Source organism: Hemitrygon akajei, chromosome 15, assembly GCF_048418815.1.
Source record: "Hemitrygon akajei chromosome 15, sHemAka1.3, whole genome shotgun sequence".
NCBI lineage: Eukaryota > Metazoa > Chordata > Chondrichthyes > Myliobatiformes > Dasyatidae > Hemitrygon > Hemitrygon akajei.
In genome coordinates, this window is record NC_133138.1 from 51,624,704 (window position 1) to 51,643,953 (window position 19,250).

Sequence of the window (19,250 nt, forward strand, 5' to 3'; positions counted from 1 at the left end):
CTTGTAACTATACCAAATGATTTCCACCTTAAAAGTATGTTTTTCTTCCCAGTCAGTGATTTGACTGTACTGACTTGTGCCCCCTCTGCAGTGTAACATCCTCTAAGCAACCTCCATTGTTGCTCAAGAGCAATTTGCTTGCAGCAATTCGAACTTACATTTTAAGAAGTCCTGATTTGTTGTGCTTTAAGTTCAAAGTTATTGTGCTACTTTGCAATAAATTTAAGATTTTTGTGTACAGTGATGTCGGAGACTGACTTTTTATGATTCCGTTGCTTAAGACATAGTGGAAAATTGCTCACGTGTGCCCTTGCAAAAAGCTGGCAAAGGTCCAGTTTAACAAATCTTAAAGTGCTAAAGAGTGTCTAGGCATAGCAATTAATTTCAATCCAACAAACTTGATTTTAATTGCAAGTATAATTGGCCCAGTTGCTATAGACACATGCGCATATGTGCAAAGCAGTTTTCAGATACAAATAGGAGTTTACTGATATGATCTCCTTATTCCCAGCCAATACTTTCAGCATTGGAAATTTGTTTGTTACTCAGTCACAATTCAGTGTTCACCCATTTGAGAGATACTGTATTCAGAAGATCACTTTACAGATATCTTGCTGTTATTTGGTAATCTCTCCAGATCATTTACTTCCCTGCATTGTTTCCTTCTTTTCCTCTCATGTGTGTGCTTCAGTGACCAGCAATTAACCTTCCTCAATAAATCACTCTTTACACTGACACTGACAATATGTGCTATGAATTCCTTTGTGAAGACCATCTCATTAAATCAGCTATAACTAAATTTGGATTCTCAGTGCCAGTGTGCCTCTTCTTTTGAAGTTACTCTGAATGAACAGGAGAACCCATGGTCTATTCAATCCAATTTGCATTTGTAGTGTAATCATTATTCCATTTATCACATTTTGACTAGTATGCACTTTGCATACCAGCAAAATATGAAACAAGAACTTTGGAATTAATAAACAATACTGAAATGTTTTAATGAATGAAGTATATAAGGTTGACTCTGCAGTTGAATTCATCCATGAATTATTTAAGAATAAAATTTATGTCCCACATTTATGTCTTACTGTAAATGTAAGCACACTGAGAACGATTCAGTAATCACAGTAGCCGATTTCGCCATTTAGAATTCCTTATTGAATAAGTAATACTGATATTAACATGGGTTATTTTTGCTATTTACACTTTGTACATAAGTTTACTTTTCTTAAGGAAAGTAATGTAAGCTCATTGCATAAGTGTATGCTGTGTGTAGAAATAGGCATATTTGCACTTATTTTGATAAGATCAAGTAATATAATAAGCAATTCATCTTTAGAGATATCATAATGTAGATACTTATTTGCGTGGTGTAATAGACTTTTTTATTGTTGGTTCTACTTAAGAGTCATTCATGATACCGTGTATACTTTAGGAAGAAAATATTTGGAAGAAATCTTGTAGACTGTCAAAAGATAATCTGTCATGTTCAAACCATCTGGTAATACTCAACATCATATGTGAGTTGGAGCTAATTTGTCATCCACATCTTGCTCATGTTCAGTAGCCTTTGGCAAACCCTTAAACCCACATTCAAATGTTTCTTTGAATATCTTAAAAAATGAAGGCTACATTTTCCAGGAGCTTTCTAGCCATTTCACAGGGAGAAGGCAGGAGAATGGGGCTGAGAGGGAAAACAAATCAGCCATAAAGAATGGAGCAGACTTGATGGGCTGAATGGACTAATTCTGCTGCTATGTCTTATAGCTCTCTGTTTGTGGTTTATGGACTTCCAAAAAGTACCAAATAATAGAATGTTTGTAGCAGTTCATGGAATTGACATTGACAGGAGATTGGCTAAGAGCTAAAAGACAGAACATAGGGTAATGGACAATGTACTCACACTGGTGGGATGCGAATGGTAAGATTTTTAGCAGTTGATGATGTAACCATTTAATGAATTTTTAAATTAACCTGGATGATGCTATAGAAATCTAGTAACACCAGGATAAAGAACATTATAGGTAATGTTGATGGATTCATTAAAATATAAAAGAATATTTAATACCAACAGAGATTTGCTAAAAAAGACCTCTGCTGACTAACAGAAATCTTAAGAACAGGCTCCAATGTTCAAGAATGCAACCAACAACCTTAGTCAAAGAAATCCAGTGAGATCTGGTGACCAGCAAGATCACTGTCACTGTTGTACCCATTTCCTGCCAGATTCTAAAGCAGCTTGCTTCGACTCTTTGTATGTTTGAAAGCCTGACTTCATTGCCATTTGTAGAGGTTCCGTGCATGTTTTCCTGCAACATCAGGGTAGATTGATTTCAGATTAAATCTAGAGAATCAGTGCATTTCTTATCAGCCAACATACGGAGGACCAATGCAAATGAATTTGATTTCAACATGATTTGAGGTCAGCATGATTTGGTGCATGAAGTATCATGCCTCTCGAATCTTTAGTGGTTTTAGTGGTAACCAAAAGATAGATGAGGGGAGGGCAGGGGATGTTGTCTGTTAAGTGTTTTGCAAGGCCCTTCTCAATGTTCTGCAAGGCAGGCTAGTCTGGAAGGGCAGATACCATGGAATCCAGGAAGAGCTAGTTAGGTGGATTCAAACTGAGCTCAGAGGTAGGAAGCTGAGGGTGGTGGTGTAAGGTTTTTGCTTGGAATGGAAGCCAATGACTAGTGGAGTGCCACAGGGTTGGTGTTTGGAACTTTGTTATTTGTATGAATGATTTGGATAGAAACACAGAAGGCTTGATCAGTAAATTTGTGAATGACACACAATTTGGAGGTGTTGATAGTAAAAAAGGTTATGGTTAATTACAGGGGGATCTTGATCAGTTAGGGAAGTGGGCTAGGGAATGGCAAGGAGTTTCAAATTCATGTGAGAGCATGCATTTTGAAAAGTTAAAAAGAAAAAGAACTTAATCGATTAATGATAGGACAATAGGTAGTGTAATAGAACAGAGGGACTTACATAGTTTGTTGGAAACCACGCCGCAAGGAGGCAGGGTGAAGAAAGAGTATTGAGTGTAAGAGTTGGGACATAATGTTGCAGTTGTATCAGTCGTTAGTGAGGCTGCACTTGGAGTACTGTGTATGGTTGTCATTATTCTGTTATAGGAAAGACATGATTACAAGAATGTTTCTAGGACTAGGGGTCCAGGGTTGGTCTTTATTCCCTGGAATGTAAGAAAATGAAGGGTGACTACTGATAGAAATGTTTAAGATTATGAGATGCATAATTCAGGTGGATGGCAAGGCCTTTTTTTCAGGGTAGGTGCGTCCAAAACTAGGGGACACGGATTTAGGTTGGGGGGAAATATTTAAAAGGGATTTGAGGGGCAACTTTTTCACACAGAGGGTGGTGATTATATGGAATGAACTACTAGAGAAAGTGATTAAGCCTGTTACCATCAAGCTGAATTATGCCTTTCATAATCTTAAACATTACTGTAACTAGTATCATTTAAAGAGCATTTAAATAGGGTGGGGATATGGGCCGAATGCAGTAATTTGGGACCAGTTGGGTGGTTGGCATGGACTGGTTGACCCAAAGAGCCTTGTATCTCTGCTGCATTGATCCGATTCTGTGTCTAATAGTAACCTTCCTTTTAAAAAACAAATCATCATCCTTGCGCAAAGCATTGCAAATCACTTTCCAATTTTTTTTTTACAAATAGTTCATGCTAATCTATTATGCACATGACAGAGTTCTCACTGCAGGAGCTCTTTTGCAAACAACTCACTAGAGTCCATCTTCATGATTCAACATGATCCCTGGTGGCAGTTTTGGCAAATAGTATTGCATAGTATTCTTCAGAATTGGAATCAGAATCAGGTTTCCACTACTGACATGTGTCATGAGGCTGTTAGTTTATGACAGATGTACAATGTAAAACATAACTTTTACAATATATTGGGAAGAAACACATACACACATACGTACGCATACAATGTATATATAAAATTAAGTAAGTAGTGCAAAAAGAGATCAAAATAGTGTTCATAGGTTCATCATTCATTCAAAAATCCAATGGCAGAGTGGAAGAAACATTCCTAAAGCATCTAGTGTTTGTCTTCAAGTTCTCGTACCTCCTCTCTGATGGTAGTAATGAGAGGACAGCATGTTCTGGGTGTGGAGGTCCTTAATGTCTTTTTGAGGCATTGCTTTTTGAAGACATCCTTAGTGAAGGGGATAGTTGTGCCCATTATGGAGCTGGCTGAGTTAATGACTGTCTGCAGCTCTTTCTGATCCTGTGCAGTGGTGATCCTACGTATCAGGTGGTGATGCAACTAATTAAACTGTTCTCCATGGTACATTTGTAGAAATTTGCTGGTTTTGGTAACATATCAAACTCTGCTCTAGTTCCTAATGAAATGTAGCTGTGTACCTTCTTTATTACGGCCCTCCATTGGTTGGGGTCGACCATGGAAGTTGCATCCTGGCTGTTCACGTCATATGTAGCTAGTATGCAAGCCAGGGCAATATAATGTGGAGAGCAAGTTGTTGCCCATACAGCCAGCTCCCTCCTCTCCATGCAGCTGATAAATCCAAAGCAGTGGCAGACATCGATTCAGTTTGGCACCAGTGGCATCGGAGGAGTGTTGAACTAAATGTCGTACTGCCTTAGGGTCTCTAGCTATGGCTTGTTTCTTAAATTTACTCCTGAAGCCTTTCCCATGAGTGGGTATTACCACAAGGCAGCGGAGGTTTCAGATCAGAGTTTCCTTCTAGAGGAGCTGCTAACCTTAGCTGACAAGCCCCATTTGCCCAAAGCAACTGGTCTTAAGGTGCCAGTAGTCCACCATGTCCTGTTCTCCTGTCAGGAGCTGAACTTGGATGTCAGAAGCTATTTGACAGGCATACCATTAGGAGCATTTACTGGATAAAAGGAGCTTGCCCCACCACCTTCTCCAGCTATAACAGCCTTAAGGAATCACCTTCTTCATAATTGCTTCAATATATTGGGCCCAGGATAGATCTTCAGAAGTGTCGCTATCCAGGAACTTGAAACTGCTCACCTGTTTGACAGCGGACTCCTCGATGAGGACTGTTTTGTGTTCCCTTGACTTCCCTTTCCTGAAGCCCACAATCAATTCCTTGGTCTTACTGACATTGAGTGCAATGTTGTGACATCACGCAACAAGCCAGTCTACCTTACTCCTGTATGCCTCCTCATCACCATCTGAAATTTTGCTAATAACAGTTGTGTCATTGACAAATTTGCATTTGTGCTGTACCTAGTCACACAAGTCATGGGTGTAGAGAGGGTAGAGCAGCAAGCTAGGCAACATCCTTGAGGTGCACTGTTGTTGATTGTCAACGTGAAGGAAGTGTTATTTCTGATCTGGACTGACTGTGGTCTCCTGATGTGGAAGTCAAGGAACCCATTGTAGATGGAGATATTGAGGTCGGCTTTGAAGATTATTGACTACTACTGAGTGGGTGATGGCGTTGAACGCTTAACTGTAATCAATAAACAGCAGCATTTTATATTGAGCTGGATTTTTACAGGTAAGCAGGGAGGAGTGTTGAGCATGAAATACTTAATTAATATTTGAATAATATTGTAAATGTATTGTTTCATCAAGCATTCTTTGCTAAAATAAATCATTATGGGTTATATGTAAAAGTATGTGAATGGCATATGTAATTACGCAACCATGTCATAAGCATGCACCAAGCTAGAAGTAAAATGGAAGATAAGACATGCTTCCCTGGGCTTCTGCATTTTTCTTTCAGCTCGTTTTAAGTTTTGAAATTACAAAACATGACAGTGGTGATGAGGAAGTTTTAAATGAATGCAAGACCACTATCTACCTGTTGAAGCACAGCAATACATTTAAGTTTAAAAAAAAAGCACGACAAGACAGTCCACTTTAAAAAAGGCAGAAAACAATGAATTCAGGGGTTCATAAATAGTGAGCACTGAGTGATGATAATCATGAATTAAAAGACCAGAAATTGCTGCCTACATTGGAAAGATAGACGTGTTCAATTGCGTGAAAGATATCTGGATATTATATACAGAAAGAATTGAGCTGTATTTTGAAGTAAACGAAATAGCGAATGAAAAACGAGTGCCAGTTTTGATGAATGCAGTGAGTGCAAAAGTATACAGTTTGCATAGAAGTTCACCTGCTCCAACCAAACCAGCCGAAATGAGCTTTACTGATATGGCGTAAGTAATGTGGAACACTTGGAACCAAAACCAGTGCTGATTGCAGAACACTTTAGGTTTCATAAGCAGAATCTATTTTGGCATATGTGGCTGAATTGAAGAGATTGTCAGAGCATTGTCAGTTAAGTGAAGGGCCTAGTGATGCACGGAGTGATTGTTCAGTTTGTGAAATTTTACAGGAAAATAGCACCTAACTGAAGCACAACTTACATTTAAAAGAGCGGTTGAAATTGCTGTATCAATGGAAACAGCAGACAGAGGCAAGTTAGTTGCAGTCAGGAGTGAAGGTGAGTGTAAACAAAATTGTAATGTCTAAACAGAACCTTGCCTAGCTGAACAAATTGTGTTACCATTATTGTAGTAGGGGCTCGTATACTCCAGAGCAATGCAAATTTAAATGTGAAACTTACTGAAAATGTGACAATGTAGGACGTGTACAAAGGGTATGTCAGGCAAACAAATATAAATGGACTGTACAGGGAAGAGGAAAAGATTAAAAGTCAAGTTGTAGTTTCTAAAAGAGCACTAATCTGCATGCTGTAGATGAAAAATCTGACATTGATGAGAGTGAGACAGGACTGAGAAGTTTTCAGATTTGTGGTGTGAAGCCTAACAATAGATAAGCAACATAGCTTACACCTAAAGTGAACGTCAGATTAAATAAAATAGAATTGGACACTGGCAGCCAGAAGTATCAGGAAAAATTAAGAAGGAATGGGAAAAAGAACTTCATTGTCTTATACCCACTGAGCAGTGGGAGAAAATTTTACAATTAGTCAATTCTTCTTCTATTTGTGCTGAACATGCCTTAATACAATTTAAGGTTGTACATAGAGCTCATATGTCTAAGGATAAACTTGCTCGATTTTATTCTTATGTTAATCCAACCTGTGACAGATGTCATTCTGAAGTTGCTTCATTGACCCACATGTTTTGGTCTTGCCCTTGCTTGCAAAATTATTGGAAAGATATTTTCGGTATTATTAAAAAGTTGTGAATATTAAATTGCAATCGCATCCTATTACTGCAATTTTTGGTTTACCAATGGTGGATAATAGTTGTTTATCCCCCTCAGCTCGGCAGATGATTGCATTTGTTACGTTAATGGCTAGAAGATCTATCCTATTGAATCGGAAAGAAATTAATCCTCCAACCATATTTCAGTGGTTTTCTCAAGCTATTTCTTATTTGAGTTTAGAAAAAATTAGAAGTGTTGTTTTTGACCCTTCAATTAAATTTGAAGAAACTTGGAGACCATTTATTCAACGTTTTCATATGAGCTAAACTGACTTTTCCTAAACCTTACTTTTATTATCCTTAATTATTTGGATGGAAGTACAGAGTTATTGACGCTGCTGTGTATATTTGACATAATGCAATGGCCCATGTTGGTTAGGTTTTTTTTGGAGGTTTTTTTTCTTATTTACTCCTTTTTTCGTAATCACTATGAGTTTGGGAGGTTATTATATATGGATTATCATCTATTTGTATTTATACTTTAACCTATTAATTATGTATTCTCAAACTCTCTGTATCTATGTTTCTCTTATGTTTGTTTAAAATTAATAAAAAGATATAAAAAGAAAAAGAAAGACGCTGGCCTGGCTGTTTCAGTCATTCTACCAAATTAGTTTGATTGTCATTTCTAAGATACTGAACAAAAGCCTGCAAATATCCAAATAAGAACTTATACTGGAGAAAAGAACTTCAGTGGGAATAACATTCGTAACAGTGAAATACAACAAGCAACCTGCCACATTGGACTGATATGTGGTAAAAACAGGAGGGCTAGCATTGTGGGGATGTGATTGGCTGAGAGAACTGCAACTTTATTGGAGATCCATCCACTATTTGCAAGCCACATCCCCTGCAAAAGAGTCAACTGAAAGCAAATTAAGAAAGGTACTAGATGATGCCACAGCAGTGTTCAAGGGTGGCATTGGAAAACTCAAACATATCAAGGGTAAAACAGTGTTAAATGAAAATGCAAAACCGAAACCCATCTTGTTCCTTTTCCCATTTGTGATAAAGTTACTAGTGAGCTGAATTACTGATCAGTATTGATCATCAACCACTGGTTACAGTTTTCAACCCATGGAGAGGGGTTCCACTGAGACCATCAGCACAAATGCAGAGAGCCAGTGAGATTGAATCTGCTGTAGAACTATTGTGGCAATAAGCATATTGCAGTGGGTCAAGGTCTTTGCTTCTCCTCTTTCATGTTTTTTTTTAAACTTTAGCTAAGCTTAACGTTGGTGATGGAAGCGCCAAAATTTGCAAATAGATTTTTAGTTCTATTTGCAGTGTTTGAAATGTATGCTCTGAAATCCAGCTGATTTTCCAGAGACCAGTCTGGATTATTTACTGAGTAGTTCAGCCTTTCCCATATTTTTCAGTAAAGTTTCACATTTCTTGGAGATAATTCTGAATAACTGTTACCAACTGCACTTATACACACCAGTGTGACACTGCTGATCAGCACATTCTTCAAACACGTGGGATTGGTTATTAATCTTATTGCTTGTTTTGACAGCCACCTGCAACATTCTGAAAGCAAAATATATAGTGTGCATGGTTGACACATATTGTCAGAAGAAAATTTTAGCAACAAAAAACTGACTTAAGTTCGGCTTTAGAATGTTTCAAAGGTTTCAAAGATACGTTTAATGTCAGATCCATTTTATGTATACAATATACATCCCAAAATGCTTTTACTTCACAGCCATCCACAAAAACAGAGGAATGCCCCAAAGAATGAATGACAGTTAAATGTTAGAACACCGAAGCTCCCCCCAGCTCCCCCTCCCATGCACAAGCAGCAGCCAAGCAATGATCCCCTCCCCCACCAGCAAAAAAAAATCACTGGCGCCCCCACCCCCACCTAGCTCTTAAGCGTGCAGCAACGCATCAGTGAAGACACAGACTTACAGCACCCCAAAGACTGCTCATTCACCCGGTAATTCGACATACCACACAGGCTCTGTCTCCCCTAATAAGGTGATAGAAAGCAGTTATAGGCAGGTGGTCACACAGGGACAACGGGAGACAGACAAGTGGGTCACAGTCAGGAGGGGGAAGGGGAAGAGTCAGGTACTAGAGAGTACCCCTGTGGCTGTACCCCTTGACAATAAGTACTCCTGTTTGAGTACTGTTGGGGGGAGGGGGGGAACAGCCTACCTGCGGGAAGTAACAGTGGCCGTGCCTGTGGCACAGAGTCTGGCCCTGTGGCTCAGAAGGGTAGGGAAAGGAAGAGGAAGGCAGTAGTGATAGGGGATTCTGTAATTAGGGGGTCAGACAGGCAATTCTGTGGGCGCAGGAAAGGAACTTGGATGGTAGTTTGCCTCCCAGGTGCCAGGGTCTGGGATGTTTCAGATCGTGTCCAAGATATCCTGCAGTGGGAGGGAGAGCAGGCAGAGGCTGTGGTACATATTGGTACCAATGACATAGGTAGGAAAAGGGAAGAGGTCCTAAAAAAAGACTACAGGGAGTTAGGAAGGAAGTTGAGAAGCAGGACCGCAAAGTTAGTAATCTTGGGATTACTGCCTGTGCCACATGACAGTGAGAATAGGAATAGAATGAGGTGGAGGATAAATGCATGGCTGAGGGACTGGAGCAGGGGGCAGGGATTCAGATATCTGAATCATTGGGACCTCTTTTGGGGCAGGTGTGACCTGTACAAAAAAGACGGGTTGCACTTGAATCCCAGGGGAACCAATATCCTGGCGGGGAGGTTTGCTCAGGCTACTGGGGAGAGTTTACACTAGAATTGTTGGGGAGTGGGAACCGAACTGAAGAGACTGGGGAAGAGGAGGCTGGGTCACAAATAGAGAAAGCTTGTAGACAGTGCGAGAGGGAGGATAGGCAGGTGATAGAGAAGGGACGTGCGCAGACTGAAGATTTGAGATGTGTCTATTTTAACGCAAGGAGTGTTGTGAACAAAGCGGATGAGCTTAGAGTGTGGATCAGTACTTGGAGATATGATGTGGTGGCCATTACAGAGACTTGGATGGCTCAGGGACAGGAATGGTTACTTCAAGTGCTGGGTTTTAGATGTTTCAGAAAGGGCAGGGAGGGAGGCAAAAGAGCTGGGGGTGTGGCACTGTTGATCAGAGATAGTGTTACGGCTGCAGAAAAGGTGGACGCCATGGAGGGGTTGTCTACCGAGTTTCTGTGGGTGGAGATTAGGAACAGAAAGGGGTCAATAGCTTTACTGGGTGTTTCTTATAGGCCACCCAATAGTAACAGGGATATCGAGGAGTAGATAGGGAAACAGATCCTGGAAAGGTGTAATATTAACAGAATTGTTGCGATGGAAGATTTTAATTTCCCAAATACCGATTGGCATCTCCTTAGAGCAAGGGGTTTAGATGGGATGGAGTTTGTTAGGTGTGTTCAGGAAGATTTCTTGACACAATATGTAGATAAGCCTACAAGAGGAGAGGCTGTACTTGATTTGGTATTGGGAAATGAACCTGGTCAGTTGTCAGACCTCTCAGTGGGAGAGCATTTTAGAGATAGTGATAGGGTACAGGAACCGTGGTGTACAAAGGCTGTAATAAATCTAGTCAAGAGGAAAAGAAAAACTCACCAAAGGTTTAGAGAGCTAGGTAATTTTAGAGATTTAGAAAATTATAAGGCTAATAGGAAGGAGCTTCAGAAATTAGGAGAGCCAGAAGGGGCCATGAGAAGGCCTTGGCAGGCAGGTTTAAGGAAAACTCCAAGGCATTCTACAAGTATGTGAAGAGCAAGAGGATAAGACGTGAAAGAATAGGATCTATCAAGTGTGACAGTGGGAAAATGTGTGTGGAACTGGAGGAAATAGCAGAGGTACTTAATGAATACTTTGCTTCAGTATTCACTATGGAAAAGGATCTTGGTGATTGTAGTGATGACCTGCAGCAGACTGAAAATCTTGAGCATGTAGTTATTAAGAAAGAGGATGTGCTGGAGCTTTTGGAAAGCATCAAGTTGGATAAGTTGGGGGGACTGGATGAGATGTACCCCAGGCTACTCTGGGAGACAAGGGAGGAGATTGCTGAGCTACTGGAGATGATCTTTGCATCATCAATGGGGATGGGAGAGGTTCCGGAGGATTGAAGGGTTGCGGATGTTGTCATTTTATTAAAGAAAGGGAGTCGAGATAGCACAGGAAATTATAGACCAGTGAGTCTTACCTCAGTGGTTGGTAAGTTGATGGAGAAGATCCTGAGAGGATCTAAATATGAACATTTAGAGAGGTATAATATGATTAGGAATAGTCAGCATTGCTTTGTCAAGGGCGGGTCGTGCCTTAAGAGCCTGATTGAATTTTTTGAGGACGTGACTAAACACATTGATGAAGGAAGAGCAGTAGATGTAGTGTATATGGATTTCAGCAAGGCATTTGATAAGGTACCCCATGCAAGGCTTATTGAGAAAGTAAGGAGGCATGGGATCCAAGGGGACATTGCTTTGTGGATCCAGAACTGGCTTGCCACACAGAAGGCAAAGAGTGGTTGTAGATGGGTCATATTCTGCATCGAGGCCAGTGACCAGTGGTGTGCCTCGGGGATCTGTTCTGGGACCTTTACTCTTCGTGATTTTTATAAATGACCTGGTTGAGGAAGTGGAGGGATGGGTTAGTAAGTTTGCTGATGACACAAAGGTTGGAGGTGTTGTAGACAGTGTGGAGGGCTGTGACAGGTTACAGAGGGACGTTGATAGGATGCAAAATGGGCTGAGAAGTGGCAGATGGAGTTCAACCCAGATAAGTGTGAAGTGGTTCATTTTGGTAGGTCAAATATGATGCCAGATTATAGTATTAATGGTAAGACTGTTGGCAGTGTGGAGGATCAGAGAGATCTGGGGTCCGAGTCCATAGGACACTCAAAGCTGTTGCGCAGGTTGACTCTGTGTTTAAGAAGGCGTACGGTGTGTTGGCCTTCATCAATCATGGAATTGAATTTAGGAGCCGAGAGGTAATGTTGCCGCTATATAGGACCCTGGTCAGACCCCACTTGGAGTACTGTGCTCAGTTCTGGTTGCCTCACTACAGGAAGGATGTGGAAGCCATAGAAAAGGTGTAGAGGAGATTTACAAGGATGTTGTCTGGATTGGGGAGCATGCCTTATGAGAATAGGCTGAGTGAACTCGGCCTTTTCTCCGTGGAGCGATGGAGGATGAGAGGTGACCTGATAGAGGTGTATAAGATGATGAGAGGCATTGATCGTGTGGATAGTCAGAGTCTTTTTCCCAGGGCTGAAATGGTTGCCACAAGAGGACACCGGTTTAAAGTGCTGGGGAGTACGTACAGAAGAGATATCAGAGGTAAGTTTTTTACTCAGAGAGTGATGAATGTGTGGAATGGGCTGCCGGCAACGGTGGTGGAGGCCGATATGATAGGGTCTTTTAAGAGACTTTTGGATAGGTACATGGAGCTTAGTAAAATAGAGGGCTATAGGTAAGCCTAGTAATTTCTACAGTAGGGACATGTTTGGCACAATTTTGTTGGCCGAAGGGTCTGTATTGTGCTGTAGGTTTTTTATGTTTCTAAAAAGAGGTGACCCCTTTCACAGGGAGAGGGGAGACATAACAAAGGACTTACTGATTTGAGATGTTGAAAGTCTGTTGCGTCGCTTTTTCTGAGCTCTGTGTCCAAAGAACACCTGTCTGTGGGCACACTGCCAACAGCCAGCTTGCTGCTTTCAATCTCCGTGTCCTCCCACAACCCACCGATTCCCTGCAGAGGCACCGACCACGAGACCGCCCGCCTCCAGGGCCATGAATCCCGGAATTCCAAAGGTGAACTAATCTTCTAGGCCTCATTCTTGGTACCTCCTTGGTCGGTCGTGAGACCCCGAGAGCGGGTCCCAATCCCACAAGAACTGAAGTCAACGTGTAACTCTAGGTCAGGGTCTTCTAAAGAACTCTGAAATGGAAAAATAGAGATATTAGAGATAGAAATAGAGCTGTTTCTGAAGATGCAAGCAAAGGAGACACTGTTAGGCGCCATTAGCTCCTTAGCTCCACCTCAGTTTTTTGAAAACTGAAAATACTGGACATTTGGAGCTTTTACTGTTTTATAGTAGACTCCTGCATTGCAGTTTTTAAAAATTCTGTTTTTATCTGTTTATCAAGCCCCAGCTCCAATGCAGGGATTCTTAAATATAAAGCAAAGAAAATGCAATAACTAAGCAGCTGCTGCTGGGGATTATGATGATTATCATATGCAGCAGAAAGAAATTGTAACTTAAGATTTTTTTAACCGCAACGATGTATAATATATATCTGTGTTGATCTCCACTCAGTAAATGCAGCAATTCGGATGATAAAGTTATCTAAAGATTCTGTCTCTGTTTCTGTTTTTTTTCTGTCATAGCTGTTCCTTTCCCATTAAGTCATCGACTCACCATGAAGGAAGTATTTGATTGTGAAGGCAAGCCACGGGTCGACCTTTTGAAAGCTCATCTCACCAAGGAGGGAAGAGTAGAAGAAAATGTAGCACTTCGAATTATTAATGAAGGAGCTTCCATTCTTCGCCAAGAAAAAACAATGTTGGATATAGAGGCTCCCGTAACAGGTAGAAATACACTGATTTATCATTTTGAGATGTAAAACATCTATATACCAAATAAAAAATGCAAACTGTAGTTGCAAATGTTTTAAGAACTGAACTATTCTTATAGATTGCCCCGTGTGGCTCTTATTAAGGATGAACTGGGGCACTGAAAACCTCCCCATATTGTGTCACTGGAGATAGGAGCCTTGAGGTGATTGGGACATGACTGTCTGGATATGTCTTGAGAATTTTGCAAGGGAATTAGCTGGGATCTGTGTTGCTGGTTACTTACCCGGGAGTGGAGCATTGGTAGTTCCAAGGAATTTCTAAGCATTTTGAGTTCTCACAAGCTGAAAGACGATTCAAAAGTTTGGGACTGCTTGTCAAGGAGAAAGGTTAGTCTATATCACTGACATGCATGTTCAGGAAACAAATACTTCAATGTTCCAGCACAAGAGTTTTGAAGGAAGTCAGAATTGCATAAGTGTAAAATCTAAGGTTTGAATTCTGTTTTAAAAACATAGCTTGATGTTGGTGTTAAAACTGCTTTACTGACTAATTGCGCGTTCACCTTGCACATAATTATTATTTAACTTTTAACCTGCATTTTATTAATTTCTTTTATATCATTCTCAAACCAGACTTAACTGTGCATTATGGTTAGCCACTAGAGGATACAACTCTAGATTGCTTCCATAGTTTGAAACAATGATATTCTGAATAAGTAACTCTTTTGTGGTTTGTTAGAAATACATATTGGCCAGACATCATTGGGGAGTGTCTTGGTCCTCTTTGCATAATGTTTAAATATATTTTATATTGATCTAAGTAGACAAACAATTTTCCACCTTATTCAAACAACAAAAAAGGCATTAAGAGGAAAGGCAGAAAGTCCCTGCCTATCAAGGTAAAATAACAGTCAAGTCTTGTGGTGATGTGGTTGGTCACTCTCTCTGAAACCAAGGAAATGAATAGTAGAAAAACTCCTTAACATCAATGGAAGTGCAGATGCCAACATTTGCGAGTATATAAACAGAGCAGCCCAGAAAATGATCTCAGACATTAAACAAGCACAGTGCATTATTGCATAGTACACTTCAGTAGTGGGTCTGGTGCTCTTGTTCACAGGAAAGAAGCCATAAGGGAACTGAATTCGGGTGTGAGTTTGTGTATTGGAGTTGGAGAAGGAGGAAGACAGGGCTGGTAGTTGGGGGCCAGTCAGAGTCTCTGAAGTTGATGAATGCCTGAGGGTAGATGATGTTACCTACAGACTGAAGCCATGGGAAGGGAAAAGAGAGGGACATTTAATACCTTCTATCTAATACTTTTGTAATGGTTTTCCTATAGTAAGGTATACCGTACTCGGTATACAATACAATGCTTTTCAACGGGTCCAGACTTTATACTCAGTATCTTAGTCTATGAAGGCAAACACATGAAATGCCTTCTTCACTATACTTACTGTCTCCACTTTCAGAGAATAATAATGACCCAAAGATCTTTCTGTATATCAACTCTTAATTACACTTATGAAATTTTGCTTGACAGAATGTTTTTCCTGGAACACTTCCCCATTTATAAATTGAGGGATATATGAAGGGTGATTGATAAGCTGATGGCCTAAAATAGAACGAGTCAATTTTAGAAAACCTAGCACATTTATTTTTCAACATAGTCCCCTCTTACATTTACACGGTTAGTCCAGCGATCGTGGAGCATACGGATCTTGGACCTCCAGAAAGTGTCCACAGATGGGTGATTGATAAGTTCATGGCCTAAGTTAGAAGATGAGTTATACAGCTCTCGTTACATGCACATGCAGTTCAACTCTGAGTGATAATGCAGAAAGTTTGAAGTTAATAACTCATCTCCTTCTACCTTAGGCCCCGAACTTATCAGTCACCCCTGATGAGTTATTAACTGATGACTATGGAGGGGACTATGTTGAAAAATAAATGTGGTAGATTTTCTAAAATTGACTCCTACCTTAGGCCACAAACTTATCAATCACCCCTTGTATGTGGTGATAAATAAGTGTCAGATGTTGACATGCATTCCACACACTGTATGTCTTAAGAACAGAAGGATCTGGAGTAAAACAGTCCGCCCTTGTGATTGCCCTGCCACTCAGTAAGATGATAGTTGGCCAAATCTTAGCCTGAACACAGGTTTTCTGCTTCCTCTCATAGCCCTTGACTTTCTTATAGTTTTCAGCCACTTGTAATTTGGTCCTTATCCACAGAAACTGCTTGTGTCTTAAATTATATGCAACTAGATGTGATGTTGTAGTTCTCCTGGAAACTGGGGTCCAGAAACAAGGGTCATGATCTCAAAATAACAAGTTGGCCATTTAGAAGAGAGATGAGGAAATTTCTTCACTCACTCAGACTATAACAAAAATTTGGAATTGTTTAATCTAGAGACCTGCAGAAGTTCAGTCTTTGGGTGTATTGAAGACTGAGATGGTTAGATTTTTAGCAATAAGGGCAATCAAGACACAATACATTAGCCAAGGAAAGTAGAACTGAAGTGAAAGATTTTTACATGAATGAAGGAGTAGCCATGAAGGCTAACTGGTCCACTCCTCCTTCTGCTTCCATGTTCTTATGTTCAGTGATGTGCTGCAGGGATCACTATTGGATGACATCTTTGCTGACTTGGTTAGTATGTTTGTGGATGACACCAAAATTGGTAGTGAAGACAATGAAAAGATTTACAAGGGAATCTAGACTAACTTGAGAAGTGGGAATGGCAGATGGAATTTAATGCAGAGAAGTGTGAGGTGTTGCCCATTGATTTGTTAAACGAGGGCAGGAGTTGCTCAGTAAATATTAGAGCCTGGAGAGTAACGGAGGAACTTATGGACCCAAGTACATAGCTCCCTCAAAGTTGAGATGCGGGTAGACAGGGTGGTGAAGAAGATGTTTGTCATGCATGCCTTCCTTAGTTAGACATTTAAGTATAAGAGTTGGAGCAACATGTACAGTTGTACAAGACGATGGTGAGGCCCAACTTGGAGTACTGTGTCCCATTCTGGCCACTTGGGTGTAAAAAGAAAGTCATTAAGCTGGAAAGGTTCAGAAAGGATTAATGAGGATGCTGCAGGGACCGGAGGGCTTGAACTGCCAGGACAGCCTGGAATGGCCGGGTCTAGGAGAGGAGCATAGGTGAGTTATAAACCTCAGAGAGATTTATAAATTACAGGTTAGGTGAATGATCACAGTCTTTTTTCAAGGTAGAACAATCTAAAACTAGAAGGTGTTGGTTTCAGGTGAGGGGGTGAAGATTTAGAAGGGATCTAAGGGGTATCTTCTACACACAAAGGGTGGGGTGATTTGCAGATGGAATGAGCTGCCGGGGGAGTGGTAGAGGCGGATACAGTTGTATTGGCCTAGTATAAAAAGAGATTAAAGATTAGCTTTATTTGTCACATGTATATCGAAATATTGAAACATACAGTAAAATGTGCTGTTTGCGTTAACAGCCAACAGAGTCAGAGGATGTGCTGGGGGCAGATGGCAAGTGCTGCTGTGTTTCTGACGCCAACATAGCATGCCCACATCCTACTAAACCTAACCCGAATGTATGTCTTTGGAATGTGGGAGGAAACTCTCTCAGTCATAGAGAGACTCCTTACAGGCAGCACTGGGAACTGAACCCCAGTGACTGATCGCTGGCACTGTAATGCATGGCTTTGTGGTAGCTGCAATGCTACTGTGCTGCCCACAGGCACATGCACCAAGATACTGAGAGAAGTTTTATTTCTGTACCATCCAGGCACATCTGGCAAAAGAAAATCTGTAGATGCTGGAAATCCAAACAACATAGACAAAATTAGCTCAGCAGGCCAGGCAGCAGCCATGGAAAAGAGTATAGTTGACGTTTCGGGCTGAGACCCTTCCTCAGGACTTGCGAGAAAAAGACAAGGAGTCAGAGTTAGAAGGTGGGAGGAGAGGAGGGAGAAACACAAGGTGATGGGTGAAACTGGGAAGGGGGTGAAGTAAGAGCTAGGAGGTTGATTGGTGAATGAGATACAGGGGTGGAGAAGGTGGAGTCTTACAGGAGAGGATGGAAGGCCGTGGAAGAGCAAAAAGGGGGAGGAGCACCAGAGGGAGTTGATGGTAAGGAAATAAAGGGAGAAAAGGGAATGTTCATGTCGTCAGGTCGGAGGCTACCCAGATGAAATACAGGGAGTTGCTCCTCCAACCTGAGTGTGGCCTCATCACGATGGTGGAGGAGGCCATGGATTGACATATCAGAATGAGAATGGGAAGTGGAATTAAAAAGGGTGGCTACTGGGAGATCCTACTTTTTCTGTCAGCAGCAGAAGAGTGTTGAGGCAGTAAAAAGGAAAGCAGCAGAATGCAGAGTATTGTGTTGTGACTAAAGAGAACGTGCACTGCAGATTATGCTGCTTAAAACAGACAGGTACATGGAAAACATGTTTAGAGTGATCTGGGCCAAATGTGGAGGAATGGGACTAGCTGAAGTAGACAACTTGGCCAGTATGGATGAGTTAGGTCAAAAAGCCTGTTTCAGTGTTGTATAACTTTATGATATTGTAGAAGTCCCTTACTCTATTGTTTTGCTGCTCTTTTCTTCAGCCTGGTTGCCATTCTGGATGTCTTCTTATCCATCTTCCTAAATTATGCCCATAGTTCCTTCAATAACTGCAGGTTTAATTGCTGAGATCTGTTTCTTCAACTTCCGATATCATTTAATGGTGAAAAGTTATCATGGGATATGCCCAGGTTTTCTGAGTGTAACCAACACTTCCTTTTTTGTTTACTGTGAGGAAACTTTCTTTTGGAAGTATTGACAACCATTAAATATTGGTGTAGGATGACAGTTATTAATTTTGTTTCACTTTCAAGAATTCCTCAGAACTACTCCCAGTATGGCCTGGTAACTGAAGTACAACGAAAATCATACCCATGCGTGAACATGGCAAGTTTCCAATCCTTCTGTGATAAAGTCATAGCTGCAGAGTGGGAGCAACTCCAAACATAAATTCCAGAAATTGAGTCACAATCAGATTTATTATCACTGAATGTGTCTTGTAAAGTTTGTTGTTGTGCAGTACTAATACTGTGCAAAGTCAAAAAAAATTCTACATTTCAAAAATAGATTGAAAAAGGAATAACAGTATAATGTTCACGAACAGTTCAGAAATCTGATGGCAGGGGAAGAATGTGTGTCTAGGTTGTTGAGTGTGGGTCTTCTGGCTCCTCTAACTTCTCCCTGATGGTAGTAGTGGGAGGAGACATATTCTAGATGGTGAGAGCCCTTAATGATAGATTCTGCCTTCTTGAGGAACTGTCTCCTGAATATGTCCTTAATGAAGAAGGTTGTGCCTGTGATGGAGCTGGTTGAGATTTCAACCTTCTGCAGCCTTTTGCAATCCTGTGCATTGGAGCCTCCCATTTCAGGCTGTAATGCAACTGGTCAGTATACTCTCCTTAGTACATCTATAGAAATTTGCAAAAGTCTTTGGTGACATAAACATCTTCTCAAACT

At 40.8% G+C, this 19,250-nt stretch overlaps 1 protein-coding gene across 3 annotated transcripts in view; it reads left to right on the plus strand.

Moving 5' to 3' along the window:
- The window catches only part of LOC140739349 (protein phosphatase 3 catalytic subunit alpha-like), a 414,361-nt gene that overhangs the window by 205,414 nt on the left and 189,697 nt on the right, over positions 1 to 19,250 (plus strand). For all 3 annotated transcript variants that reach the window (XM_073067568.1, XM_073067567.1, XM_073067569.1), the window contains one exon: positions 13,554 to 13,754. In XM_073067568.1, coding sequence (XP_072923669.1) covers positions 13,554 to 13,754 — 201 coding nt within the window. The remainder of the gene's footprint in view (positions 1 to 13,553; positions 13,755 to 19,250) is intronic.